The sequence below is a fragment of the Apostichopus japonicus genome, chromosome 2 (genome assembly GCF_037975245.1).
Source record: "Apostichopus japonicus isolate 1M-3 chromosome 2, ASM3797524v1, whole genome shotgun sequence".
NCBI classification, from domain to species: domain Eukaryota; kingdom Metazoa; phylum Echinodermata; class Holothuroidea; order Aspidochirotida; family Stichopodidae; genus Apostichopus; species Apostichopus japonicus.
The window spans coordinates 25,293,160-25,320,775 of NC_092562.1; the positions used below are offsets into that span (position 1 = coordinate 25,293,160).

General features: G+C 39.3%; 2 protein-coding genes and 1 long non-coding RNA gene across 6 annotated transcripts; 1 reads left to right on the forward strand and 2 right to left on the reverse strand.

The window, feature by feature from the left end:
* Positions 1 to 222: 222 nt before the first annotated feature.
* Positions 223 to 14,163, forward strand: LOC139983731 (uncharacterized). Its single transcript, XM_071997465.1, has 4 exons — positions 223 to 807; positions 2,915 to 3,013; positions 4,494 to 4,567; positions 6,323 to 14,163. The coding sequence occupies exons 2-4, from the start codon at positions 2,916 to 2,918 to the stop codon at positions 13,633 to 13,635; spliced, it is 7,485 nt and encodes a 2,494-aa protein (XP_071853566.1). The 5' UTR covers positions 223 to 807; position 2,915; the 3' UTR covers positions 13,636 to 14,163.
* Positions 6,599 to 14,613, reverse strand: LOC139983786 (uncharacterized). The gene is made up of 4 exons (XR_011798820.1): positions 14,415 to 14,613; positions 14,176 to 14,275; positions 13,057 to 13,140; positions 6,599 to 6,736 (listed from the first exon to the last, which is right to left on the reverse strand). It is a non-coding gene; the product is annotated as an uncharacterized lncRNA (long non-coding RNA).
* Positions 14,614 to 16,042: 1,429 nt separating this feature from the next.
* Positions 16,043 to 25,926, reverse strand: LOC139983742 (uncharacterized). 4 transcript variants are annotated; one of them, XM_071997482.1, is made up of 4 exons: positions 25,579 to 25,719; positions 22,136 to 22,206; positions 18,399 to 20,452; positions 16,043 to 17,910 (listed from the first exon to the last, which is right to left on the reverse strand). In XM_071997482.1, exons 2-4 carry the CDS (start codon positions 22,169 to 22,171, stop codon positions 17,337 to 17,339), a joined length of 2,664 nt encoding a protein of 887 aa, XP_071853583.1. In that variant the 5' UTR covers positions 22,172 to 22,206; positions 25,579 to 25,719; the 3' UTR covers positions 16,043 to 17,336. The 4 variants fall into 4 exon arrangements, with proteins under 4 accessions (XP_071853583.1, XP_071853594.1, XP_071853603.1 ...); XM_071997493.1 differs by lacking the exon at positions 25,579 to 25,719 and adding an exon at positions 25,288 to 25,550; XM_071997502.1 differs by lacking the exon at positions 25,579 to 25,719 and adding an exon at positions 24,495 to 25,180.
* Positions 25,927 to 27,616: the final 1,690 nt, after the last annotated feature.

The following is a 27,616-nucleotide window of genomic DNA, read 5'->3' on the forward strand; positions in this document are numbered from 1 at the left end:
AATTGCAATTAACGCACATAACCGCGTAACTGTTGACAATTTGAAGAACGTGTTGACATCGCCTGCAACAATTAATGTCGTATGCCAGGGCCCCGCCCCCTCCCCACAAGAAGGCTATGTCTGGCCAAGGTTTTCGAAGGATTTTTTTTAAGTAATGTGGTTTTCAGTTGATGCATTTTATTTGTCTTTCTTAATTCTGGAATGTATTCGCAGTGATTGCCGATCATTTCATGCTTGATAATGATTTATCCCCTCCCCATCCATTCCCATATCAGATCCAAAAGTGAAATAAGGCTTTTAGTCAGCTGAAAGTCTGAAACGTACGTAATGTAGACAATTATGCAGCTACATACAGAAAGTTTAAATCTCGATTCATGCTTAGCGACAAATGCCGGGGGCGCTATCAATCAAAATGTAAATCAAAATGTCAGAGATATGCGCGTTTAAAGAAGCCAACACACTAGCCTAAAGCGTGATATTTCTTCCGTTTAACTAACCTAGGAACACGCGCTTCCGCGTTTGACTGTATCCAGCAAAGGCCTAGTGACTTCATCACATGTCATGCAAATACACATGTTGAGTCTAGTAATGTACATGGCCACAGACTTAGCGCGTAGCCCTAGTAATACGGTGTTGCTATAGATGACGTCACAGAAGGTATCGCCTTATTAACGACAGCTGATTGGTCTAAAGTTGACGCACTGGTTGTATGCTAAAAAAACAATGTTATTCCTTCATATATTGCCAACGATATACATAGCAGAGGCACGTAAAATGAAGTTTCTTCATCGAAAAACATAGATTTACGTAAGTTTTGTATTTAATTCTTTTAAATAAATTGGTACAAAGTTGACTATGTCTGGAATAAACCAAATTTGCACTGTCAAATTAGTAAAAGCTCAACGGTAGTGGTCGCATGCACGTTTTTGAAGATTTTGGGTATACATGTAGGCCATACCATATCATAGTTTACACGTTACAGAAGGCCGTTTCAGTGCACGGTGAACCAAATTGCTGATCAATGGCAATGGAATTCACTTAAAAAACGAACACAAGAGATGTCATTGTCATTTCTACTCATTTGTGTAATTCGCTAACTGTTAAAAGGGGATTCAAAGCTGATGCAGGAGGTGATAAATATAAGCCTTCATAGGCCTACATATTGACACACACACGTTTATCAGGGGCGTAGCGAGCGGGGGGGTGTGGGGGGGTGTCACACCCCCCCAATAATTTGGTCGCTGTCGGCAAATTTTGGGTCTGTCGGCAAAAGGAGAAAAGGTGAAGAGAGCGGAAGGGGAAGAAAGAAGGAAAGCTGAATAGAGAAAAGGAGAACGGGAGCTTCTTCTGTGCCAAATTTGACTTAAAATATGCACCAGATTGCATCTAAGGACGTTTTAAAACTAAAAATTTTCCAAAGGGGAGGGGGACACCCCCTCCACTTAGACCCCTTCCCCATTTCAGTCACCACTTCCAGATCAGTCGGCAAATCAAAATTTGACTTAAAATACACACCAGATTGCATCTAAGGACGTTTCAACACTAAAAATTTTCCAAAGGGGAGGGGGAGACCCCCTCCCCTTAGACCCCTCCCCCATTTCAGTCACCACTTCCGGATCCGTCGGCAAATCAAATTTGACTTAAAATATGCACCAGATTGCATCTAAGGACGTTTCAAAACTAAAAAATTGCCAAAGGGGAGGGGGACACCCCCTCCCCTTAGACCCCTCCCCCATTTCAGATTATTATCCTGGATAAAATGAAATACAAACGTTTTAATTTAAACTTTTTAGTTCAGTCTCTCATAGAATTATATTAAGCAGTGGTATCTTGAATGTTGACTATTTACACAATTGTATGGAGAATCACAAGAGTAAAGATGCAATGTTGCCCACCCAGTAAATTAGAAAGTAGCCACTGGGAAAGGCAAATTAACGCTGTCCATCCTGTCATTTTTGTTGTTGAATTTTTCTAAAAGGGATTGTGGGAGGGTAGTGGTACCACATTTCTTTGGTTGAAAAGCAAGACACCATGTGCTGGGAGAGGGGTCTAAGCTGTCTTCCTACCCTTGCAGGAAACTTGGATTTTGGAAAAGGGCTATATACCAAATGGTGGCATATTTACAACATTATATACCTACAAACAATACCAAAGTAGTATAGCAAAATGGCTACATTAACCTTAGCTTACATACATACTGTCATCAAACATGTTTGCATGCAGAAAACAGGTTTATCTAGCTTCCCAAATGGTCACATAAAATGATGTACACAACAATAGCACTTTGTTTGACCATTGAGAAAAACAGTGATATTTTAAAACTTGAAAAATAACTGTACTGAGAAAATCGGGATAACTTAGTTTGCTGGTGGGACAAATATTTTCCTGATGAATGGTAGTGTATGCATGGTAACTTTGAGGTGTGTGTCTGGGGTGGGGGTGGGGTAGGAGAATAGAGTGCCTCCAATGTTCCAACTGTGGATTTTGTGTTGAATAGCTGTTATGTATAACATTTCAGAAATTCAAAGACTAATTAGCTATAACTTACCTCACCTGGGATATGGTATTGTGGTAGTGTGTCATGTAGGATAATTTTTGCCCATGTCTCTATGCTCCATGACACACAAAAACCAATGGACTGTGTCATATAGTTGATGGTAATCTAACATAAATAAATGCAGTTGCCCACCTTCATTTTTACTAGTTGAGTGTGGAATGGTCTACTAAAGCAAAATTGGCTTGAAGCACTATATTGATGGGGAGAAGTGCGTGTGTGGGTGTGTGAGGGGGGGGGGTGCTGCTCTTCTTTATAATATGCAGTGTGTTAATTCTTAAAATGAAACATCTGGTCACATTCCATCTCGACCTTGTTGAAGAAAGAAGACATTAACCTTTATCCAATCTTTATCTGCAGAATGAGTTCCAGATTTGGTCAACTCCCCAGCCTAGGGGGAGGTTCATCATCAGTCATGCGCCAAGCACCTCTTGCACCAATATCAGCCTCAAGAAATCTGTAAGTCTAAAATCTTTATGCTGCTAAGATAATCAGTAATAGTAATTCTGACTTAAAACTTCATTAACTGATCATTACTGGTAACAGGGATGGAGAGGGAAGGGGGCGTGATTCATGAAATGTGCATTATCCTTATTTATACAAAACAAATGTAGATTTTAATGAAGGTCATTATTACTATTTTTTTAATTTAGTACAAGGATCTTAAACATTAACCTATGTGGGAGCTGTAAAGTTACACTTGGATCTGTGCATGGTACTGATTCAACTATTTTCACCCTTCACATTGTACTTCATACAACTGTATTGCTTGAAATGTAATCTCTCATGCCTGCAAATTAAATAACTGCAGAGTACATTACTATGTTATTATTGTGCCATGATAGTGTTTCACTTTTCGAAAAAGATAAGTCTATGCAGTACAATGATCTTGTTACCGATGAATGAGAGAATGTACTCCCTCTGTAATAGTACACCGTTGCATGACCGTCTAGCTATTGGCCAGTGTGGTGCATTTCAGTGGTTGAGACGTTCCGTTGAGGTTATTAATTCTTAATAATTCTTAATAATTAGAAATTACCAAGATTTGGCGTTTTGTGTTTCTAACAGTATGAAGCAGTACTGTAGTCACATAAATAGCAGGGTTGAGCAAAATATCCAGACCAGGTTTCATAAAGTTAACACCCTAATAACAAATTCAAAATGGAGTATTGCACCAGATATGCTGAAAAAAATAAAATAATGGTCACCTATTCTCAAATTTTAACAAGTACTTTTCGCCCACTCTTAAAGTAGTAAACCACACAACTAACATATTTAAAAGCCTATTTTAATACTTTCTATTGGCAAGGACTAATATTGAGGATCAGGTCACTTAGGAAAATACTGTGAAAACTTCTAGCCACTTTTATCATGATCAAATTTAGGGGCAACACTGTTGACCATCAAGATAGGTGTCACCTTGTTTGCCAAAGGAATATCCTGTTATTAACGGCCACAAATAGTGAATATGCAAAACTGCAGTGGTCAGCTTTAAAGGCATTGAAGACTCGCCCCAAACCGTGTGCGGCCATCTTTCCGTTGCTTGCAAATGATGTTTTGTTCGTGTTGCTACAAAATGCAGACAGTACAGTAATGAAACGTGACACCTTGTTATCTTTAGCTGGACCTGAGATGTCCATCGCTGTATGGTTTGTACACTGTGCTGTGGGTATTGACCGCAGCTGTATGTACTGACTGTACACTAGTGCCTAATTACCGATGGTAGCAAGCTGTGTGTGTGTATTTTCTGGGATCGATGGTGGTGTTTAACACTTCTGTTACACCTCATTCGAAACTAGGTCAGATTACCGGCATTAGACGTTTCTTTTTGCACGAGTCTTCACACCCTTTAAGTAACAATTTGCTGCATCTGACTATTGCTCCATGATATGTGAATTGTGAAACTCAAACTTTAATGCCATTAAATATTCTCTTGCAGGGTTGGTAATCCTTTACAATCACATAACACCCAACCAGGGCTTCAAGCTCGCAAGGAACAAGGCAGCCGATTCAGTAAGTACCACATATAATTTGCAGTACTTTGCTAAATTACTTCATGCAAAAGTTTATGACAATCAGGGACTCATATAGGTAATAAATATAGTAATATTGTGTTATCATTTGGATAAGCTATTGAAGATAGTGTTAAAACTTTAGCCTTTCTGTTTGATTGTTATAAAGGTGAAGTTTATGGAAATAGAGAGCCCATTAAACCCATTGAAATCTTTATGAAGACTGTTTTACAAGTAATTTTAATTTAACTTAACTCTACATGACCAACGGTACAAAAGCTAACACCAGCTCACTTTCATCAACCAGCACACTGATTTATTACCTCCACAAGGGTGAAAATAAGTGGGCACCAGGTGCCGAACAGCACCCATAACGTCCCAACTTGTGCCCAGATATGTCATAAACAAATAGATCTACCAAAATCACAAGTCAATTTTTCTAAAGTCAAGGCCAAAGTCACAAGTCATTTCCATTAATTGCAAGTCACGACACTGAATACAGTATGAAAATATACTGTACCTCTCACTGAATACAGTATGAAAATATACCTCTCACTGAAAACAGTATGAAAATATACACCTCACTGAGGGAGGGGAGGTGTGGGGGGAATGGGGGGTGGGAGGGGGAGGGGTAGGTTGTCATTCGACCTGAAATTATACACTGCTCTTTTTAACAATCAACTCATCATGATTTATGACACATATAAGCACACAACTTAAGCACTCTGCATACATCATGTCCCTAAAGAGAACAAATAATAGATTAAGCTATTGATTTTAAGATAATGAAAGTGAATAACCTAGCATATTAGACACAGTATATGAATAAATGTATAAATATATATAAATTTCATATGATGCAATATTGCGATTTTATTTGTAATGCCATATAACGCTCCAGTAGGCTCTCACTAATTTTTATAGTGAATTTATGCCATGGTAGCCAATACCAGACTACAATATGCTAGAATATTCTAAAGTATACTGACAATACATTTTGAACTACTCTTACAGTAAAAAAAAAGGTCGGTCATTGTATATTAAATGTAAGTGATGCTGAGAACAAACCAAACAGAAAATCTCATTTGATTGACAGGTAACACTGATCGTTAAATAATTTTAGAGTCTGCAGTTATTCATATTCAAACCATACACGTTTTTCCATATTCCTTTGGACAATATACTGTTTCTGAAGGTGGTAATACAGAAACTTGGGAATCTGACAAACATCTTTTTATAGGAACTTGGAAGGCATCTCATTGTTATGCTGTGCTACATAGCACCACCAAATACTGGCCTCAAAGGATGGCCTCAAAATTTACACTTCTCCCTTTAAGTGTAAAGTGTAGGTGTGAGCCCCTGCTTTCTTGTCAGTATGGGGGGGGGGGGTGGTCAGCAATAACCATTCCCCAAATTTCTTGAGCAAAAAATATGGTCACCTTAATTTAGTGGTGTGTCAAAAGCAAAATTTGGTAAATATAGCAAAAACAGCACAAAGTGGTTTAACTTTCCCAAATATCTAGGGCAGTGTCAAAATTCAGTTGAAAACTTCCCTTAGTTTTGTGTACGAAGTATGTGGAAGCAGGATAGAGGAAACAGAATTTGTCTCTTACAGTATTGAAAAACAATATGACTAAAAATTAAAATAAGAAGCATCAAAAAAACTTGAAACCTAGAAAATGAGAGTGTCAAAATACCCTGTGAAACACTAGCCAAGCACATCAAATAAAACAACTGCACTTTTCTTCCCTTACAGCCTCAATATCTGGACCTCCAGCTTTCAAGGATGGAAGACAGTCCATGCTTAGTAGATCCAAAGTTCCACCACCCCTGGCTCCTGTTAAAGGCAGAGGGAGACCACAGCAAGGAGGTCACATGACACCAAACAGAAAACAACCTCCAAGTGGTATATCTTTCCAGTCATCAGTACTTCATGTCCACCGAGACAGCAATGATGATGACAGTGAGGTAATAATGATTGGAGGTCCGACGCAACCAAGGCCAATGTTGCATCCCTTGTCAACCGAAGACTCCAGTCGAGCAACTCCATCCAGAGGTGTTCAAGGCTTAAGGGGACTGAGGGAGATGAGAAATTCATCCCCTAATCTACCTTCACCTCCTAACACTGGAAGGGGTGCCTCGTTGATGCCAGTAAAGAGTGAGGTGAAACCTGAGAAAGGAAAGAAGAAGAAGAATAAATCCAAAAAGAAGGCAAAAAAAGATGGCACTCTTGTAATGGCAAATGCACAAAAGCCAGTTGGCCAATTACAGCCACTGAGACCAATCCAAAATGCAGGATCGCATGCAGCCTTGACACCTATCAAGTCACCAGCCATGGCTGCAGACATCGAATTCTTCAAGAGCATTGGTAGTAGAAAGACGACAGATCAACCAGGTAGTCCACGGTCATCAACGTCTGTTTCCATTGATGGTAGGCGGAGCCTTACTCCAGCAACACCATTTCAACAACCAAATCTTCAACCCATCGGGTCACCCTTGTCGACATCATCTTTGCAAGTTTCAAGTGTGGACCTTCAGATGCTTGCAAGCCCCAGAGAACCACTCTCTCCTAACAACAGAGCATCAACTTTACAAGCAACTGTGAACTCTACTGTTTCACCAAGAAATTTCCAACAAAGGCCACCTGTACCGATTGAAGATATTGAAATCTTCACTGGTCCTCGAGAAAAACTTGCTCCAGTTAGAGCAGCAGCTTTTATGCAAACACCTCTGAAGGCTATTGGTGCTTCACAAGGTCAGGAACATGAGATGGAAAATTTACCTTCTCCACGTCGAGGCACGCTTGCACCAATAGCCCAAAACAAGCCACCTACTTCAGTGGGCATGAACAGCGCCCTTGGACCTATTTCTCACAGAGCTCAGACCAGTACACTTTCAGAAGACTCTCCAATTGGTCAAGTCAAAGTGAATCCAGTTGGTAACAGCAGGAACATCATCAATGCACAGAGTAAGTCTCTAGAAGAAAAGAGACCCTTTGGGACAGGCACACAGGGAGGTCTTGGTCAAGGTTCTCTAAAGAGAGGTCCAGCCACTAACCCAATTCAGTCTGCACAGGAAGTGACAAGTAAGTCATACCAGCCTCCATTCAAGATGGGAAGGAGACGGCAAACCAGCGACTTCTATGACAGCACTCCAGAGGACACTGATGAAGAAGATGCCATTCACGATGAAATGTATGCCTTCGCAGGATCATCTCCAAGACAAACAAGTCCTCATTGGGAGTCCCCAACCAGTTATGGAACAACCAGGGCAGATATTATTCAGGGAAATAAAAGCAGAACTGTACCAGTAAATACGCAACTTGCCATTGTGAAGCGCTGCAGTACAACTGGCAGTGAGGGAGGTACGAAAGTTGAGTTTTTTAGAGTCCTAGATGAGGAAGTCCCAGGAGGCGACCTTTGTGATGATAACACTGCTGCGCTCACCCCCAGTTCATCAAGAAACACAGCTAAGTCAAAGCAGAAGCAACACCATCCTGTTGACTCTAGCGATGAGAGTTCCAAAAGTTTTGTCTTTGAATCACCAAGTACTCATCATTCATACCACACAAGTGATGAAGACACTGATGTATATGATTCACCAACACAAGAAGAAAGTGAACCAGAAGAGATCAAAGGTGAAACTTACCTCGACAAGCTTAGAAAAAAGCTATTGAAAGACTCAGAAGATCAAGACGATAAACCTCAGAACACAGACCTGGGAAGAAATGCACAATCCCTCAAGCAGGCACAACAGTTAGACACATCGCTGGAACAACCAACTAAAAGAGATATGTATAATGCAATGGTTGCTGCAATTGCTAGAGAGATTGATGAAGCTGACAACAAAAACCTTAATGAGCAAACCAAGTTGGCAAAGGAAGTCGATCCAAATTATACTTCTGGTGGAAGCAAAGATTCCTTTTCCAAAGAACTCACTTTTGAAGAGTCAACAGATACAGAGAACATGAGATCTGATGCAGTTAATGGGGCTATTCCGCTACAACACAATGCTAAGACATCCTTCACAGCAAACAACATGTCTTCTACATCTAATAACAAACCTGAAACACAAAACATTGGGAACCTAGAGAAGAAAGATATTGCAGCAAAAGTTATGCAGACTAAACCAAGCATGGCAGAAGCAACAAATCTCAAAGCAAGCACAACCTCCAGTGGGACACAATGTTTTCCAACAATGCTTAGCAGACCGATGCCTCAACAGAAGTACACTCCAGCTCAACAGAAGATAGCCACTGGCACAAAAGAGCCGGGGTTTTCACCAGTATCTCTTCAACAATCCTCCGCCAATGCCAAAGTGCCCACAGCCAATGAATCAAACACTGAAGAAACTTTAACCAAGGTTCAAGAGGCAGAAATAACAATTGGCACATCAAGTACTGGGTCAAAGTGTTTTCCAACAATGCTGAGCAGAGCAACACCTCTACAGAAGAACACTCCAGCTCCTCAGCAGCCTGAAATTGTCAGAAACGGGCAAACAGCTTCAATTTCCCAAGACTCATCTGCCAATGTCAATGCACCATCATCCAAGAAAGTAGAAAATTCCACCAAAACAGATAATGCAGCAACATCAAAAGACCAGCTTGGCACCTCAAGTGGGTCAAATTGTTTTCCAACGATGATTAGCAGAGCAACACCTCTACAGAAGAACACTCCAGCTCGTCAGCAGATTGAAAATGGTGCAAAAGGGCTAACACCAATCTCTATTTCACAATCCTCTGGTACAGGACTACCAGCCAAACAACCAAACACTGATGGAACTGTCACAAAGGAAGGAACTGCCACAGGGTCTACTGTTGTTGCATCAACTGCAAGGGAACCTGTTAACAAAGGACCCTTTGCAGATGGATGTTACCCCAATGGAGGTAATGCAAAACAACCAAGTACCACAAGATCTGAAAATAATACCACTGTGTCTACTGCTAATAGGCCAACAACCAATGGAAATATTGGAAATGGGAATACTATAGACAGGCCAGCTATCAAGGGGTCAGCTGCCAAAAGCACCCTTACCACAGAAGTAAGTCTTACGCCTATCACAAACGGACCAAGTGTCACAGGACATGTGACAACAGTTAAGGGACCTATCACCAAAGGACCAACTGCAAAATTACCAATTAAGAAAGAGTCCATGGCTAATGGGTCAATGACAAATGAAGGCACTGCACAGGGATCAATTACTGTAGGCCCTGCTACCAAAGGCACTGTGGCAAAAGGACAAACCACCAAAGGCCCCACAGCCAAACCAGCAAATAGCCAAGGGATGACCTTAAAAGACACAGTGACATCAACTGCACAAGAAGCAAGAAATGCTCCCACGAAGAAGCAAACCATATCTGTCACAGGAGAACTTGATTCACCATCTAAAACAAGGGAAGACATCAAAAATAGAGGAAATAAGCAGGTTAACAGTAATGAAAAGCCAGCAGAATCACATGAAGACACATCTCGTAGGTCACAAAGCCTCTCCAACAACACAGAAGCCCAAATAAGCCACACCAAAGAAGTTGAAGCAACAAAGGATCATGTTGAAAGTTTGAAACAAAGAACAACAGAGCAGGAGTGTAATCAAACTGATGGCACAGATTCCGAAATATCCATACAAGAAACTGAAGATGCTGAAACATCTCTCATAACTTCCATGATTGTTGAGAAAACTCAATCTGGAGAATGCAACACTAGCATCCAAAGCGGTGATGGCAATGGAAATGTCACACAACATATTAGAACCTCAACTTCAGAAAAGTCTCACATGAGCTATACCAGCTGCAACTCTCACACTTCCAGTCACCACAGAAGCAGTCACTCTGGTAGAACAGGACATAGCCATAGAAGGAGAAGTAAAGAATCTCTCACTACTAACTGTAGAAGCGTTTATTCTGAGGGCACTAGAAGTTCTCATTGTGAAGATACTTGCTGTAACAGATCTCAACACTATTGCTGCAGAAGCAGAAGCGGAAGCAGCCAGTTAAGTAGATCTGGAAAGAGTGTTTACCACAGTCAGCGCTCCAGAAGATCACAGAATGATTGTTGCAGGAAACATGATGACACAAACGACTGGCACAGAAACACCAGTGGAAGTGCACTTTCGGATGAAAGCCAAGAGAGTTCTCCAAGAGACAGCTGTACATGTATGCATTGCAACCAGAAACGACTAAGAAGCAGGGATTGCAGAAGCATTAGTGGATGCAATTATTCTGGTGCAAGTAACAAAGGCTGGGATGATTACGAAAGTAACCGATCAACAACATACATGAGCCGATCTCAGCAAGAAAAAAGGGGTGGTGAGTGTGAAATGCTCCCACCTGAAGTCAAACAAACGGTTGGAAAGCATAGTAGACACACAGCCAAACAGGCTCGCAACAGAAACTGTTCAGATTTGGATGTCAATGTTTCAAGTAGCCAACAAACCATTTCAAATGGAAGTGATATGACCAGTGCATTCTCCAGTGATGTCGCCAAGTCAACAGATGTTCAGAAAAGGGGTTCAATGACATCAAAAAGGATTGCAGCAAACAGTGGTAACAGTACTGATGTCTCTGCATCTTCTGTTAAAAGTGAGACTTGTCCAATAAGTCCCATCAGTTTCAAGTCAGACATGTCTGGTCACAGGATTCGTAAAAACAAAAGAGATGTCAAGAACAGCCATCGGTCTTCTAACGAGAAGAGGAAACACACTCATCGAAACCTACCAGAAAGAAACTATAACCAAGCAGTAAATGACCTCAGAGATAGAGTACCAATAAAAGTATCACACAATAGTACAGAAGCAGACACCAAGCAAGCTGTCAAATCAAGAAAAAGTAAGGCCATAGGACAACTCACACCAGACTATCTGTATACAGCAACGGAGGAAGTACCTAGAGATAGGCAGTATATCACAAAACAGAAATCAATAGAATCTTGGTTGAGAGAAAGTACCCAGTCGGTTTCATTTACAAAAGAATCTGCTTCTTCAATTGAACCATGTCCAGTGTCATCACAAGAGGGTGTCACCATTTCTAACGACTCTCTAAGTCTGATGAATGTGAGTGATGAACAGCTGCATCAAACTGGAGAATTTGAGCATCAAACTGGAGAATGTGAAAGCAGCTGTAAGCAAGATGAGACTGACATCAGAGATGGTGCCTACTCTTCAAATGATGCCAACATTTTGAAATCTTCCAAAGATATGAAGATGGCATTAAAGTTAGTCAAACTGGGTCTCATCGAAACAACAAGTGACTTTGAAGAATACAAACACAAACTCCTCATGGATGAGGTTCAAAGGCGGGAATTTTCACTTAAGGATGCTCCCTCTGCAAAAACAGAAATGATTTCCCCACAAGTGATCATATGTCCATGCTCAGCATCCCACTTTCAGCCACAAACAAGGCTCCCACCTCATCGCTGCAGCAGATGTTATCTTATGTGCAGTGAACCAGTTACATACGGCGATAAAATTGAAATTCCTGCAGACAAAGCAAAATCTTCTTACACTACCAACTTTGATGTACCCTCAAGAAAGGTAACTGAACAAGTTGAAGAGCCTATCTTCAGAACAAAAATGTTTGGTTTGACTGGTATTCCAAGTGAGGACAAAAAAGTATGGCAGAAGTTTTGTAGACATATTCTGTCTGGCTTTAGCGAAGACAATAAAATTGGTAAATTGCCTGGTCTTACCACACCTGCATTTCAATCAAATATGAGTTCAACATCTGCAGCCTTCATGAAGCCTACTGTATCCACGATGGTTCAAAATGACACTAACCATAGTCTATTACACAAAGCCAAACCGACTGATACAGAAGAAACCTTGTCAACCATGACAGATTCACTCTCTGCTATAAACTCTGAAGATGTATGTGCAGGACACATTCAGGAAATTCAAGCACAAAATAAGAAAATTCAGAAATTAGAGACTCAACTTGAAGAACTGCGGAGGGAGATGAAGCTCGAGCAAGTTCAAAAGGAAAGTGAACTAGTGAGAATTCGGAGCCAGCGCCAATATGACAGGGAAGTGTTTCACAGAAAGTTGAGACAAGCAAAGAAAAATGCTGAAGTTACCCATAATAGTTATCAATTTGCTGTTGATGAAGAACAAGAAGATCTAGACATCATCTCTTTGAGTGTATCTGATAACGAAACCTTCAACATGGGCCTTGAGAGCAAAAGTTTGAGGGAAACTGTCACACAAGTGTCTGATCCAAACCAAATAGAGAGGGACACTCTGTATTCCAGTACAAAAACGTTTAGGAGAGGATTCCAAGTAGCCCAAACAGATGGGAGGGCTAAAGACAGCAAAAACAACGAGTGGAATCTGAAGAATGAAGAAATCTCTACATTCAAAAGCAATGGCGATAAGTTACAGGAAATGTTAGAACAACACAAACAGCGACTGCAAGATGCCAACACAAGTAAATTTAGCAGAGAGGATAAATTCAAAGGTGCCTTAATAGGACAGTCTGAGAGCTATGCTAAGATTTCTCACCTAGTGATTGATGATCAGAGCCTTCAGAACGACCATCTCAATGAGACATCGACTGTAGAAGCACTAACAGCATCCCTTGACATCCTGAAAAGAGATAATACAGAGCTAAAATCAGAAAGTGAGGTTAAGGACAAAGAAATATGGGAATTGAAAAAGGAGAGACTAGACCTCAAGGATCGAGTGTTCCAGTTGGACAGAGAACTGTTTGATACTCAAGACAAACTAATCAAGAAATCAGCAGTAATCACTGATCTAGAGAAGACCAAACAATTCTTAGATAATAAAGTCATTCAGCTAGCAGAACAGCAAAGAGAACACAATATCATTATGAGCAGGAAGAACCAACTGTTGATAGAAGGGAAGAGATCAGGAAATGATTTGAGAGAAAAAATAGAGAGATTGGAAGATCACCTTCATTTTCGATGTAGGATCAACAACAACCTACGAGATGATAAGGTCTTACTAGAGAAAAAGCTAGCACTACTTGAGTGTCAATATGATTGTGCCTGGAATGAGCGTGATGGAAGCTACAACATGATGAAGCGAAAACTTGACACGTCATCAAGTGAAAGAATTTGAAAGATAGCAGAACAAAATTTATTCCAGCTTTGTCAACCTTGAACATGTTTCTAACTTTGAACATTTTTGCTAACCTTAAGCAATCTACCAACTTTGAACAATTTTGTCAACCTTGAACAGTTTTGCCAACTTTGAACAATTTGACGACTTTAAACACTTGCCAACCTTGAACAATTCACCAAATTTGAACACTTGCCATACTTGAACACTTTTTTATTCATTTAATTCAGCTATTGAAATTTAGAAGATGAAAAGAATGGCAAAATTTTCTTTTTTATTGTTAAAGAAAAATTTACAAAAATGAAATTGAAAGTGATGTGAACTATTCACACCAAAAAGTAATGAATTTAAAAATGTGAAAAATATCTGCGGAAAAGGAAACTGTGCAAAATGAAAGCAATTATGTAGCATGACACAAATGAAATGAAACTGAAATGTTAAAACTTCTGATATCTAATAAAAACTAAAACCCAAATCTCTGTACAGGAATCTGTTTCTATTTGTTTCTCCTCACTATTATTTTATTATGTTAATTCTCACCTTTTTCTTTAGTTGTTCCTGTTTCCCTGTTAGTGTCCTTTCCATATTTCAGAAATACCAGATCTGCAAAGCCTTCGATCACCATTTCCAAGAAACTCATCTATCCAGAAAACAAAAATTCCAGAGTCAGGGGAAGAAATCAATGTTTACTTTTTGCATTCATATTTTCAAGTCTTTGAATTTTGTGTATCATAAAGCACTATGGTTCATTGTAGGGAATTTGCTACATATCAACATACCGATGAACACAAATATCAATTTGGTCCCTCTGTATTGCATTTGTGTTATACAGATAAACTCTCTTGAATAAAAACAAGTTCATTGTGATGTCCTTTACTGCCAAAGAAAAGAAGAAGAAAAACACTTTTAGTGATTATTTACATACTATGCTTAACATTCTAAGGTGCACGACACACTAAATTCATAGCAAGCATAAAGAATGCAGTTAACAAGTTCATACTTGCAGTATGTAAGTTTTGAACTGGTATGAGCACTCTGCTTTAGGCTTTCTGGCCTCATTTTCATGTCATAAATACTTCTACATTACACTTTGGCTGCAAGTTGTAAACTCCTGTTAAGATAGAAAATGGTTAGATTACAGACATCAGATGACTAAACCTAACTAGCCATAGTCTAATTCTCACCTCATACTACTCTGTTAACAGATGACTGGTTTAAACCTTGAAAAGGCTTAGACATATGTTCTGCTGTGATGGGAGTTCAGACTGTATCACCATGTTGTAAATAACATCCATCTGTAAAACAGACTTTTAAAGCCTCTTTATGCCTTCAATTATCAACACAAACAAACAAATCCCTTAAACTCTACACTTCTTTTGGTACTTTGCATGGTTAGTAATTACACAATCATGGTATACATTTTTGCTAAAATTTAGGGCAATTCACACAGAAAAAGGGGATTAAAACTTCACACAATAACAGCACTGGGATGCATGTGGGAGCAAATACATTGGCCATAGTAGTGAAGATAAAGCAATGAACACATATAGCTGGACTCAGTACGATGAACTATGACTTGATGGTACTTGTTAAAATGTGTCCTTTGAACAGCTCACACTGCTACATAACGTTCTTTGAGAGAGAAGATAATGCATGATGCCATGGGAAATGGTACTAGCCATACAGTAGTGTAGTCCACCGTACAGCCTAATCTACAGTTTGAAGGCAAAGGTCAATACACCTAACCTTACATCTGCCCAATTACTGGTTTGGATAAAACAAAGGCAATGTTACTGTCTGAATTTTGCATTCCCTCAAAATGCTGAAGATTGGCGGTAAGTACATGTCCATGGTTGTGTGACCATTTACTAAACAAAAGTACGAAAAAATTAATTAATTAGGCTGTCAAGATGGAATGCATAATGACACTTTAGGTCAACTCATGCATATTTTTTAAACTAAACATAATTTATGGTAATTCTACAAGTAAATGAACAATGGAAAACTGACCAGGAAATAATAAACAATGGATTGTAACCCAGAGGTCACTGATTTGAATGCTGTTCTAGCCATAAAATTCTGTGCTCTTTTCCATAATTTAAGACTAATAGTGTCTCAATATCATAAAATACCCTTGGCTACTAAGCACAATGATCATGTTTGACACATGGTATTAATTTTGTTAGTCAATTTTTCAAGCTCTGACAAATATGCCAAGTTGATAAAACTTTCCACATAAAACTGGTTGCAGTAAAAATCAAAGCATAATCTAGAACTGATCAAATTTATTTGTAATTATTTATAAGCAAGTGATTAGTTCTCTTGTTTTATACCATTTGCTATTTAATATTCTACTTGCACATAAAAAGTACTCTTACAACATAAAAAAACATTTTCAAAAATTATTCAGTTTTTCATATTTTATTTATCTGTCACAATTTTATAATATTTTATTTTCCCTCTGAACCAAAAGCAACTTTTGGAAAGTTACACAGTTGTTTAGAAGTCTATAATAGAGTAATGAAAACTCATGTAACTTAAAAGGCAGGTCAGGTTTTCCTACAACACCTGAAAATAATTTTGCACTTGAATACTTCATAGACAAGTGTAGCTGTTAGAGAAATTATGGCTTCCATGGGGAACAACCATGTTACCTTAAGAATGATATCCCAGCATGTTCAGTGAGTATCTGACATTACAACTGGTCATAATAAATATGTACTATTTCCTATCTATTTTTGTACAAAGTAAGCTCAAATGATGCAATAAAATGCAAAATAAAAGCTGATGCAAATTGCTAAGCAATAAGCACATCTCACTCAGAGCTGGCTTATACCAGTTACAGGAATGCTAGAGCTTTCAATAATGAGTATGAAGTATCGTTACATTTACGATTTTCAATGTAATATAAAGCCAAAAATTGCCCAAAAGAAGGTTACATATATTTCAGGCAAAGTCACACTGAAAATTAAGCTGTGATTTATTAATGGCATATTCTACATACCCCTCCTCCTGACCCCCCCCTCCCAAACCTACCACTTCAATTTCAACTTTACCACCATTTATGTAAAGAGTCTGTGATAAAAGATATTAAGTTGTTCAATGCTCAGTACTGACACTTTTATGCAAGTTTGCTGCTTGTGTCTTAAAAAAAATACAGACTTCTTTTAACATTGTCCAAACAGCAAACATTTTCCGGCAGATCCACTTTAACACGAAAAGTAAGAACTTGGCCCCTATTGGTTTGAAATTACACTGTTAACCCTCAGATGATCTTGAGGAAGACTTTGATAATCCTACAACATGTTTTCTTGATAAGCAGACAAAGGGTAAAATTTGGCTCAGCTTTTAATCACAAATTTTGTACTTTCAGAGTATGCTGTAAGTTAGGATTGAGCTATTTACTCTGCATATTGCTCAGTGAGATTTTGGTTTCTGTGACCCATTACTTCAACCACTGTTTCCCTCTGTTCGTTATTGAGAATTAATTCAGAAACCTGTCCTACATTATCGTTAGTCACCTCAGGTCAACCTCTGACCCTTTAGAGTCATTGTGGCCCTAGTATTACCAGCATTTGTGAGGATTGAAAGTATTCTTCTTTCCAGGTCTATTTTGTTTCAAACAGCTGACAGGAGAAGGACAGCCGACCACTTGTCAGTGAAATAAAGACATTGTTGCACATGCTTTTCTTTCTTAGTGGCTACACATCCATGGTTGGAGTTACTACAGTCAGAGAAATAATGTGAGGCACTTCTTCTTCAGATTTCATTCCCTGTGTTTGTATAGAGTTTTGTGCTTCCACATTGCCTTCGACTTGAATTACGTTATGAACTTGTACATTGCCTTGAGCTTGTAATGCTGCTTGCATTGGCATGCCTCCTTGCAGTTGTAGTACTGCTGGAGTCTGTATGCTCCCTTGAAGTTGTATGCCCCTTTGTACTTCCATGCCCTGTTGAAGTTGTATGCCTTGCTGAAGCTGTATAACTGTTGAACTCTGCAAGTCCTCCTGAGACTGTATGCCTGCTTGTGTATGCAGGCTGCCATGCGCTTGTGTGGTGCTTTGATTCTGCAATAGCCCTTGGGTTTGTACCACAGTTTGGTTCTGTAGCTCTCCCACCACCCTGATAACTTCAGGCACAGCCTCGATTGCTCCTTCTGCCGTTCCTCCACGGACATCCATCTCTTTCTGATGTTGCCCTTGGTTATCACCTTCACGTTTGTTCGCATCACGAGCTGCTTGGATTTGGAGGGATTTTCTGATATACATCAGTGGCCTGTAGGTAAAGGATGAGAGAAGAACAGGTAAATGAAAAGAAAGAAGAAAAATAAGCTAGTTTGTACTTTATAAAGTCATCTGCACACCACCTTTGTTTGACAAATAATGCTCATCATCAGTGTTTCATCAATGACTGGCTCTTCTGGTAGAAACACCACTAGGTCTTTCTCAGGATTCAGACCCTTCAGAAGAAACAAGAAACTTGGTCAAACAAAGACAACATATGTTTACAATGCATTAAACATTTGTCAAGGAAAAATGGTGGACGCCCTCCGTGGGTGACCTGCTGTATGCTTGAAATGATAAAGAGTCAACATGACATAGCTGAGTTCATAAACAATTAACATTATGATACAGGCCTGGATTAAGGAGCCACCATCTTCAGTGACTTAGTATTCTCAAGTACATTCACAGAATCAATGTACATCCACTCTACATAGTCACATTAACAACATGAGAAGACAATAATGTGGATCCAATACTTACTCTCCGGGATGATGTTTCTTCATGTGACCCCAGTAGGTTGTTCTATCCCGCCAACTTTTATTACACTTGTCACAACAGTATGGCTTCTCTCCAGTATGGATACGCTGATGGGTATTTCGAGTGTGGCTGGTCTTGAAGGTCTCCGTACAAAACTTGCATTTATAAGGACGCTCCTGTGTGTGAACCCTCATGTGGGCTTCCAAGGAACCCTTTGAGACAAATTTCTTTGCACACACCTCGCATTCAAATCTCTTTGCACTGGTGTGCCTGAGCATGTGCTCACGTTTGCCAGACAGTCTTAAGACTTTCTGACAAACAGAACAAGTAAAATATTCATTTCTGTGAACGCTCATGTGCCCTCTTAACGACTGGGGCCTTAATCTCTTGTAACACACTTCACAGTACAAAAAGGCGCTGTTTCTCTCGTCAGAATTGGCACTTTCTACGTCCTCAATCCCTGCAAATGGGTTTCTTAAGGTCTTTTTATTTTCACCAAAATGTGACCTTTCGTGCTGTTTCCTCGAGTGATCCTGACTGTAACTTTTGGAACAGTAACGACATTTGTAACGGATGCCGCTGTGGGTGTCCATGTGCCTTTGCAAGTTAGAACTGCAGAGAAAGGCTCTTCCACATACAATACAGACAAAGTTTCGTTCCCTTTCCTCTGGTGCCTGATGTAAAGCTACCATGTGATGCTTCACGTTCTTATTGTTTAAAGGAGCCCCACAAATTTCACACAAGACAAAGTTAACCCCCTTCATGTTCTGATACTTGTGGTACTTCCTGTTGAATTCTGCTTCCTTGTGGTGTTTGAATTGTCGGTACTTGTCCATCCTCGCCTGGTCTTTCTTATTCAACGGACCTTGAGCGTCCCCCGAAATGATTTTCGCAGTGTACCTATCTGTCTCGGTAGGTCCAGGGTTAGCGTCTGTTATAATCCGTAATGGCTCATGAAGGACTCCGTCACCACCAGACGTGGAGTTGATGAAACCTTCCAATGTTTTTAACAAGACCTGCTCTTGTTCTGTAGACAAAGTGTTCTGTGGGGCATCAGAGAGCATGGTTATGTAATTGGCTCCACTGGCTTCACTCACGATGGTACCGTCATGAGTTCCCAACACACCCACCCCTTCTACATTCATATACGTATTCCCATCTACGTCAGTGAGTGTCACCGTGGAATTAGCCGGGAGACCTAGACTGCTCGATAGAAATGAGTTCTCTATCATAGCACCTGTATCCATGGTAACTATATTTTTACTACTCGCAAGTCTCTTGCTCAGAGTACTGGGACTGGACTCAGAGTTCCCATCTGCAGCAACCTCTACAGTATTTCCAACATTCTGTTCGTCAGCCACGGCTCCTGTAAGCTTGTCTGAAATTGGCTCCAACAGATCTTCATCTTCTACTTCAGAGGCTTCCTCTTCATTTGCTTCTCCATCCTCCTCGTACTGTTTCTCAAAATCATCTTCCTCTGGCTTCTCTCCCCTACCATTCTCTGTTGGACATGCCTTCTCTGCATCTCCAGTCTCATCATGACTTTCTTCATCATTTTCTTCTTCATCATCCCTTGTTTCATTTCCTTTCACAGTCTCCTCTGATCTTTCTTCCGCCACTCCTTCTCTCACAACCTCTTCTGACTCCATATCTGTCACCTCCTCTTCCTCCTCTGCTTTGCTTTCAATGGCAGTCTGTTCTTCCAATTCTTCAATCACTTTCTGAATATCTTTTACTTTTTTAAACTTTGTTCTCTTATGCCTCTTCCTCTTTCTACAGACGGCATCTTCCTCCATTTCCAAATCCGCATCCAGATCATTTTTGACGAGCCCAGTCAGGTTTATATCCTGGTAGAAGCTTATCACATCTGCTCTTTCCATGGCTTTGCTGAATTTCATAGCATGCAGGCTCCCATCATTATCATCTTCATTCAGTTTATAGCCTTGGCATGGACAGGTCACCAAGCAGCCTTCTGTGACACTGTTTTCAGTGTTTAGCCAGGAGAACAGTATTGGCCTCTTGTTTCTGAGGGTTCGCACTTGGATGTGGATCTCTCCCTGGGGAGAAAAGAAGTTAAAAAACAGATTAAGTAAAGATGTTGACTATTAACATGAGCTGTAACAGTAGCAACTAGCAGTACAAGTTACTTGCTATTGTTCAGAACTACTGTATGATTTAACCATTTCAAGTTCAAAGTAGTTTTCAACTTCTTGATCATGTAATTTAACATTCTTCATATGATCTTACAATTCTCACCAAGGAAGGAGAGACATTCGGTAAATTGCTATGTATTCACGACCAAATTATTTTAACCTTCCTAATCCCAATTTTGTCTCCTTATGACTCATTCAGTCCATTCTACCAATCCACACAGTTTACATCTCTTGCACACCTTTCATTACCTGCCCCCCTTCCCCATCCCCGCCCCCTCCCCTCCTCCCCACATATTGATCTCCTGCCTCAAATCCTCTCACAGCCCTTTGTTCGCTCTAACACTTTTTTTGTGAGTATTGTGTAATGTGTCTGTTTGTTTGTGTACTTGTCTCATGTCTGTTTTCGTTCCAGTATGCCTCTAAGTCTAAAGGAGTCTGTGCTAAGATAAGACCCTCTTACTTTCATATATTTACAAGGTACTGTACAGTACTTCATGAAAACATGTTTAACTCTCTTTGATTTACAATACAAAATGGTATGCATGTTAGTGTACTGTACACACTTTCATCTGCAAGCATCAAATTAGGGTGAGGGGAAAATCTAACATAGAAAAACCTGTTTGTAACTTTCTTCAACATCATTGACAATTACATGCATAGATCTCTTAAAGGCCAACTCAGGCAAATGTTAGTGTTGGTAGGTCTTACAGTAGTCCAATGAAAAGAAAAGATGTCGACAGAACATACTGTACTGTTTGTAAAGATATCACAGTTACTTTAACTTACTTGTGCTGAAACTCTGGAATGCTCCTTTAAGGCTTAGTTTATGATGAAGAATGCTCTTCAGAACAAATCTAATTGTTAATTAGGTTAATCTTTTGTTTTATAAATTCTGATATTTCAATTAAAATAGTGCATTTCCATATCAGAAAACAATAGTTGGCATGTGACAATTTGCAAATTAATGTCTGTCCTTGTCCTTGACAAATTTGTAACACATGTATTGCAAACATGTTTCATTGAGACTACAAATAGTATAAAGTTTCCCCATATTTGCTTTTGAAGAAAATTTGATTGATGACGCTCTGAACATTAATGAACCTTTTCCCAAAAGCACAACACAATATGGTGTGGAAGGAAAATTACGACTGACCGTAGGAAAGCATTCGACAGAAAATGGAATAGGTCATGGAACGGTAAACACTATCAATAATACATTATATCATGATATTAACATTTTACAACCCGACCAAATAACTGTAGCTCAGCAAGATCAAACAGTGCCAACGTGAGTGCATACTGTACACTCCCAGGGAATAGCTTACAGTATCCTGTATCACTGAGCAAAATGCTATGCAAAATAGTCAACTTGCAATATAAGTGCAAACATACAAAATAGCTTTTATTTACAGGAAGCATTGTAATAGTATAAAAGAGAGGAACTTCATAACCTCCAAAACTACTGTCTTCACAAAGTTTCAACACTCAATACTTCCCTGCACTCTCCTGTTACCACCATAGGTACTACTTAACAACAAAAATCAATTTGAGTAAAACAAGTGAGTAAAATATTGCCATTTGGCTTACCATTTTGATGCAGACGACTACTGTTGTGTATGTCATGCACAATCACAGTAAATGAAGAAAACTTCCAAGATCTGAAAAAAAATGACAAAAAGAAAAAAATATTGAAGGCAAATGTGACTAGTTAGGCAATCATTAAGACCATGTCCAGACAGTCTTTCATTAAGCAGAAAGTTGTCATAGTCTGTGGGTAATTTATATGCTAATAAGCTAATTTGATGCAATTTACAAGCTAATTGCATCACTTTTCAGAGCAAGATATTCAAAATACTTTTGAAAATAGCATTTGAAGGGAACAATACACAATCTTTACAAAATAGTTAATACCTGGGTCATGCAACAGTAGAGCTCATAGGGAGTGCACTTTGGCTGGAAAATGTAAGTAATACAAGAATAATTTATCCAGTGTCACATTTCAAAATGGTATGCAAAATGGTCAAATTGCTATAAAAGTTCATAGATCTATACGAATATGTATGGGTCATTCCATGTCATATCACCAAATTTTGGAGTATGTTGCAGTTCGACCAAATTTATTGTATACTTGGAACACCATGAAATAAGCATATTCTGAGAATTGGCCAATTTATCACACTTTGAAATTCTCAATTTTTTTACACCAACGTGACATTTTCTTGATTTTTGAGGTCTGATTTCTCAGCAATTAAAATATACCTTGTACTTTTTAATTACAAAAGCCTATAGACTTTATCCCATGGAATGAAAATAAAAATATTAGGCTGTAAAAGCATTGTCTTGTGAAGGTAAACTTAAAAATTGCCAAAATATTCAATTTTGGTATTTTTTGCTAACATAGACCTGTGCTATATTTAGTGATAAATTGCTACTAAACTATTGCTTCAGCATAGTTGATTCTTTCGGAGGTTATTATGTCCAGTCCAAACAATACAAAATAATGATGACAATGCTTTCCTGTAATAAATTTGCAAGTTGTGCAGCTCCTAAGTACAGTAGCTATTTCATGCTGCGATTCAGCACGAGTAAGGGGTTTAGATGCCAATTTGTTACTGTACCAACGTAACCATAGGCCTACATGTAAGAGCTGTGAGGGTATTTTTAATTAATTATAAACTGTACAAAGTTCTTACAACTTACAACCTTTCAGGGATCTAGCTTTTCTCAATATTAATATATGAGGTTGTAAAATTGCTCTGATGTACAAAAGAGGTTGTCTTTGACAGCCAACAACTTAAAATATGTCATGTTGAAAAATTCTGATTGTTTTTTCTAGAAGAAATATAGTACCACCCTGTTTGTACACAAAATTTCAGGAGGGTATTTCGCCTTATTTGTAAATGAAAAATCCTCAAAGTTTGAGATTTTTTACAAAAAATCTTTTTGCCTGTTTTGCTATTCCACGTTTTTGAAAAAATCTTTTTGCCTGTTTTGCTATTCCACGTTTTTGAGCGTGGGTATTGTACTTCAAGGTCATTCAATTCAATACTGTGCAGATTAAAATGTCATATGATATAGTATTTGCTATCTACTATCTGCTTAACTGGTTTAATTAACTTTAATTGTAAGAGTCTTTCACAAGATTGTATTAATTATTAGCAAAATAGGTTATTGTGTAGTGTTTTTACTTTTGAAATTTGTCCAAGTATCTTCCACTAAACTCTTTAATTAATGGGCATTGTTAGTCAAACTACTGGCATCATGGAATAACGCTGACAAATGTTGGCCAACTTTGCATATCTTTAGAAATTGCGTACTAGATCCTGTGGTTGAATTTCCAGCAAAAGTCATATGTGAAATATTCCAAGTACTGGTTGTTTAAGCTGTCTCTGGTTTTGAATTGGTTCGCCTAAATTGCAATGTCTTTGCACACTCCACCACTTACCATGGGATTGGATGAAACTATGCAATTGCTATAGCTTTCAGAAATGTTTTCCACAATAACTTAAATAGGCTAGACCTTGGTCTTGGTGTAATACTGCACAAATCGCCCCTGATGTGGCTGTTGACGTGCAGTCCTCCAAGTTGGCTAATGGTGCTGCTGACTTGCCAGCATTAACTTGAAGGAGGCGGTGTTTGGTGCTGATTTTAGATCAGGTGGGAGTGTGTTCCACTGAGGAATGGTGCGAGGATAAAGCGAATATTTATAACAGTTCTTTTGAGCTTGAGGAATTTTATAATTCAAACTGTGAGATTGACGTGTAGTTGGATTTTCTTTGTCTTCAAGAAGGTTATTTATTTTATGTTGCTTGGGATCAGGCCATGAGTCTCTTTATATATGGTAACAAGTCGTGCTTTGAATCTTCTGTTTTCGAGAGTATCCCAGTTGAGATCTTTCAACATGTCTGTGACACTACTAAAGCAACTATACTCATTTTTGACGAACCTGGCAGCTCGTCGTTGAACTTTTTCCAAGGATTCTGTGTCGATTTTCTGATGAGGGTCCCAGATTACACTGGCATATTCCAGTTTGGGTCTAACAAGAGCTTTATAAGCTGTTTCTCTTGCCGATGATGCACAATTCCAAAAATTACGTTTGATAAGACCAAGGACCTTGACCCTAGTCTTAGGTTTCAGACAGCCAGGCATATCCAGAATTTTCTGAGAGTTAATGATTACAACCAATAACACCAGCACAATGTTGGGTCATTCTCAATTAAAGTCTTGAACTTAGATTTCCCCACTCCACATCCATTAAGAATATTATTAGCCCTGAACTTCTTTAGTTAGGCCAAGGTTATGTTTACTTGGAATATGATTGCAACAGGGTCTAGAAGCAAGTACAATTAGGCCTAGGCTAGCTCTGGAATACAGAATGGGCATCCAAAGATCCAGATTCTAGGACAGGTCTCCAATCTAAAACCTTCTAGCTACTGACACTGACAGCATTGCAAAACTAACAATACGTGTCGCTCTGGGCTAGCCCAGCCATTAATTATTACCCAGTACCAGTTCCCTCTGCTTATACTACTAGCCTAATAGTACTACAGTAATACGGACCCAGGGCCTAGGCTAAGTATGTTTTTAGACCTAGGGTCTAGGCTATTTTTTTTTTCAAAATTAGCCTAAGGTTATGCCTTTTTACCAGGCGAGTAGTCTGGAGGTTTGTTAAAAACAACGTAACAACATTAGCCTAACTGTTTGGCAATTACTAGTACTATGCTAGCCTAACGTTATACCTAACAATAGACGGATCAAGACTTTAGTGTCACTGTCAAAGCTCTCTCACATTTCTACCACGTTCATTATTTCATTTTAAAAGTCAAATTCCTTAACGTCAGAATTAGCTCATAGTGCAAGCCGTGTGATGTTAGGTGAGCCGTACGGTTAGGCTGCGTCTAAGTTACACTAGGCCTAGTCGAACTTCGAAGTAAAGTCCGATCAGGTTAGACCGTCAGTAATCACCAGAACTTTCATGGGACAGACCACTTTGCACAGTTTTGTGACACGACAAATTTCATGATTCTTACCAAAGCAGTCGAATCATGACAACTACCAGAACACAAGTGTGGTGCTAACGACAGATCAATCGTCGACCAATACTGTCGTTTTATCATTGTTTTACGTTAAAGCAGGACAAAAGCTGGGTGAATGTTCAAACTCACCCGATTCGACGAAAAGTACAACTTCGTCTGCAAAAGTTGCAAAATCAAATTTCAGCGCATGTTTCTCACAGATCACAGACACAAACGAGATCAGATAAGTGAACGATTACAGCACTTCACCACGTATGTAGATTGTGCAGTGCAGCTACAAGAAACAAAACTGAATTGCGTGTACAAAGAGATCTGCCCACAACAACATCGTTATGGTGGCTGACAAGATGGCTGTTCTAGTTGTTGTACTACCCCCATATACTACTATACCAACGAGGTAAATGAATCTGGAGGATTCATGTCAATTGGGTGCGCGCGTACCATGTATGGAGGGTCATGTGATGTGTTCCAGGGTGGTACTATACTGATATTTCTCTGTAACAGTTCGAGAACAGTGTTAGTGACTTCGTGAAACATTGGTCGGTTCGGACATGGGAACCAACGGCATAAGAAGGTACTGGTACTTAGTAGTAGTAGTAAGTTGAGTCTCGTCTATCCGACATGCTCAGTGATTAACCTCCGCCACGTATCACGATCTTGCGCAAGGTTTATTGCTTCTTCGAAATTGTTAATATTAATTACTGGTACTTCAGGCCTACGAAATAGTGCTAATATGCTAACTTTCAACCTTATTCTCTTGAATGAAGGCAGGCTTTCTACATAATCTTACTTATTAATACAGCTCTAGGGGCAAGCTTTGTCTCATATGGCCTATCGTTATTACTACACGCTATAAGTGAATGTAGAAATGGGAAATGTGGGGAAATGTTTAGTTCAGTGCAACCACGGAGTTCTCCATGGAACAGAGCCTAATGCTGCTCGACGGGAATATAGCTATCACGTTAGGCTACAGGCACGGTTATTGCTAGGTAACGGGTGTCGTCTGCTGCTCTAAGCACGCAAACTCATTTACGTACTAGTTGGGTGAAATCATCATGCGTAATAGGGAGAGTAGTATATTAGTACCACCCTGGAACACATCACATGACCCTCCATACATGGTACGCGCGTACGCCCGTATTTACTGTGTGATAGTTTCTCCAGATTCATTTACCTCGTTGTACTATACATGTATATCACCTTTCAAAGCTATATATTTGTAATTATTGTAATTCAGAAATCATTTCATTGTGATATAGATGTATCATTTGATCGCATCGAAATTGACATATTAAAAATATTTCAGAGATGCAAAATGACAATTGCTTTAACCTCATTTTGGGGATTTGTTACTACTTTCAAGTTTTAGATTGTGGAATACGAGGGAGATGTCGCTCTTTCTGAAATGTCATCGTTATGACGCTGAGATTCAATGACTGTACACACAGTCGAACGTAGTATAGTACAGCGGTTCTCAATAGGTCCGGGTAGAATTCTATCTGGCCCGCGAAACAAAAATCGGTCCAGAATCTTGCACTGATCGATATGTAAACCCTTAATCAAGGCATTAGGCTTCAGTATCCTCTCGGCCTACACTGAACATAACTAAATCTACGTAAAGTGAAATTGTCTGGCACATTGCTCCAACCAACGCTTCTCAGGCACTCGTAGAAAACTTATAGCCTTTTATTAAGTAGCCTTTAATATGTGCCAGGCCTGTTAACATTTACATTCCATTGGGCTCTCCCCCGTTACAAATTCAAAATTATTACAAAATGTTCTCCCATAAACAAATACCCGAATGGCTAGTACACCGGCCTTTACCAATTCACTTCCTTATGACACCCCCCACCCCCTGTCCATAACACACACACACATCTGGGACTCCCGACACCTGAAAGTTGACGATGGGAAGGGACCAATGTACAGGGGCGTAGCTATAGACGTCTGTTTTAGGGGGCCAGTGCTTTCCTAGAAGAGCAAGCATTACATATTTTCTAAAAATAGAGTTATGGCAATTTCTGCGGGGGGG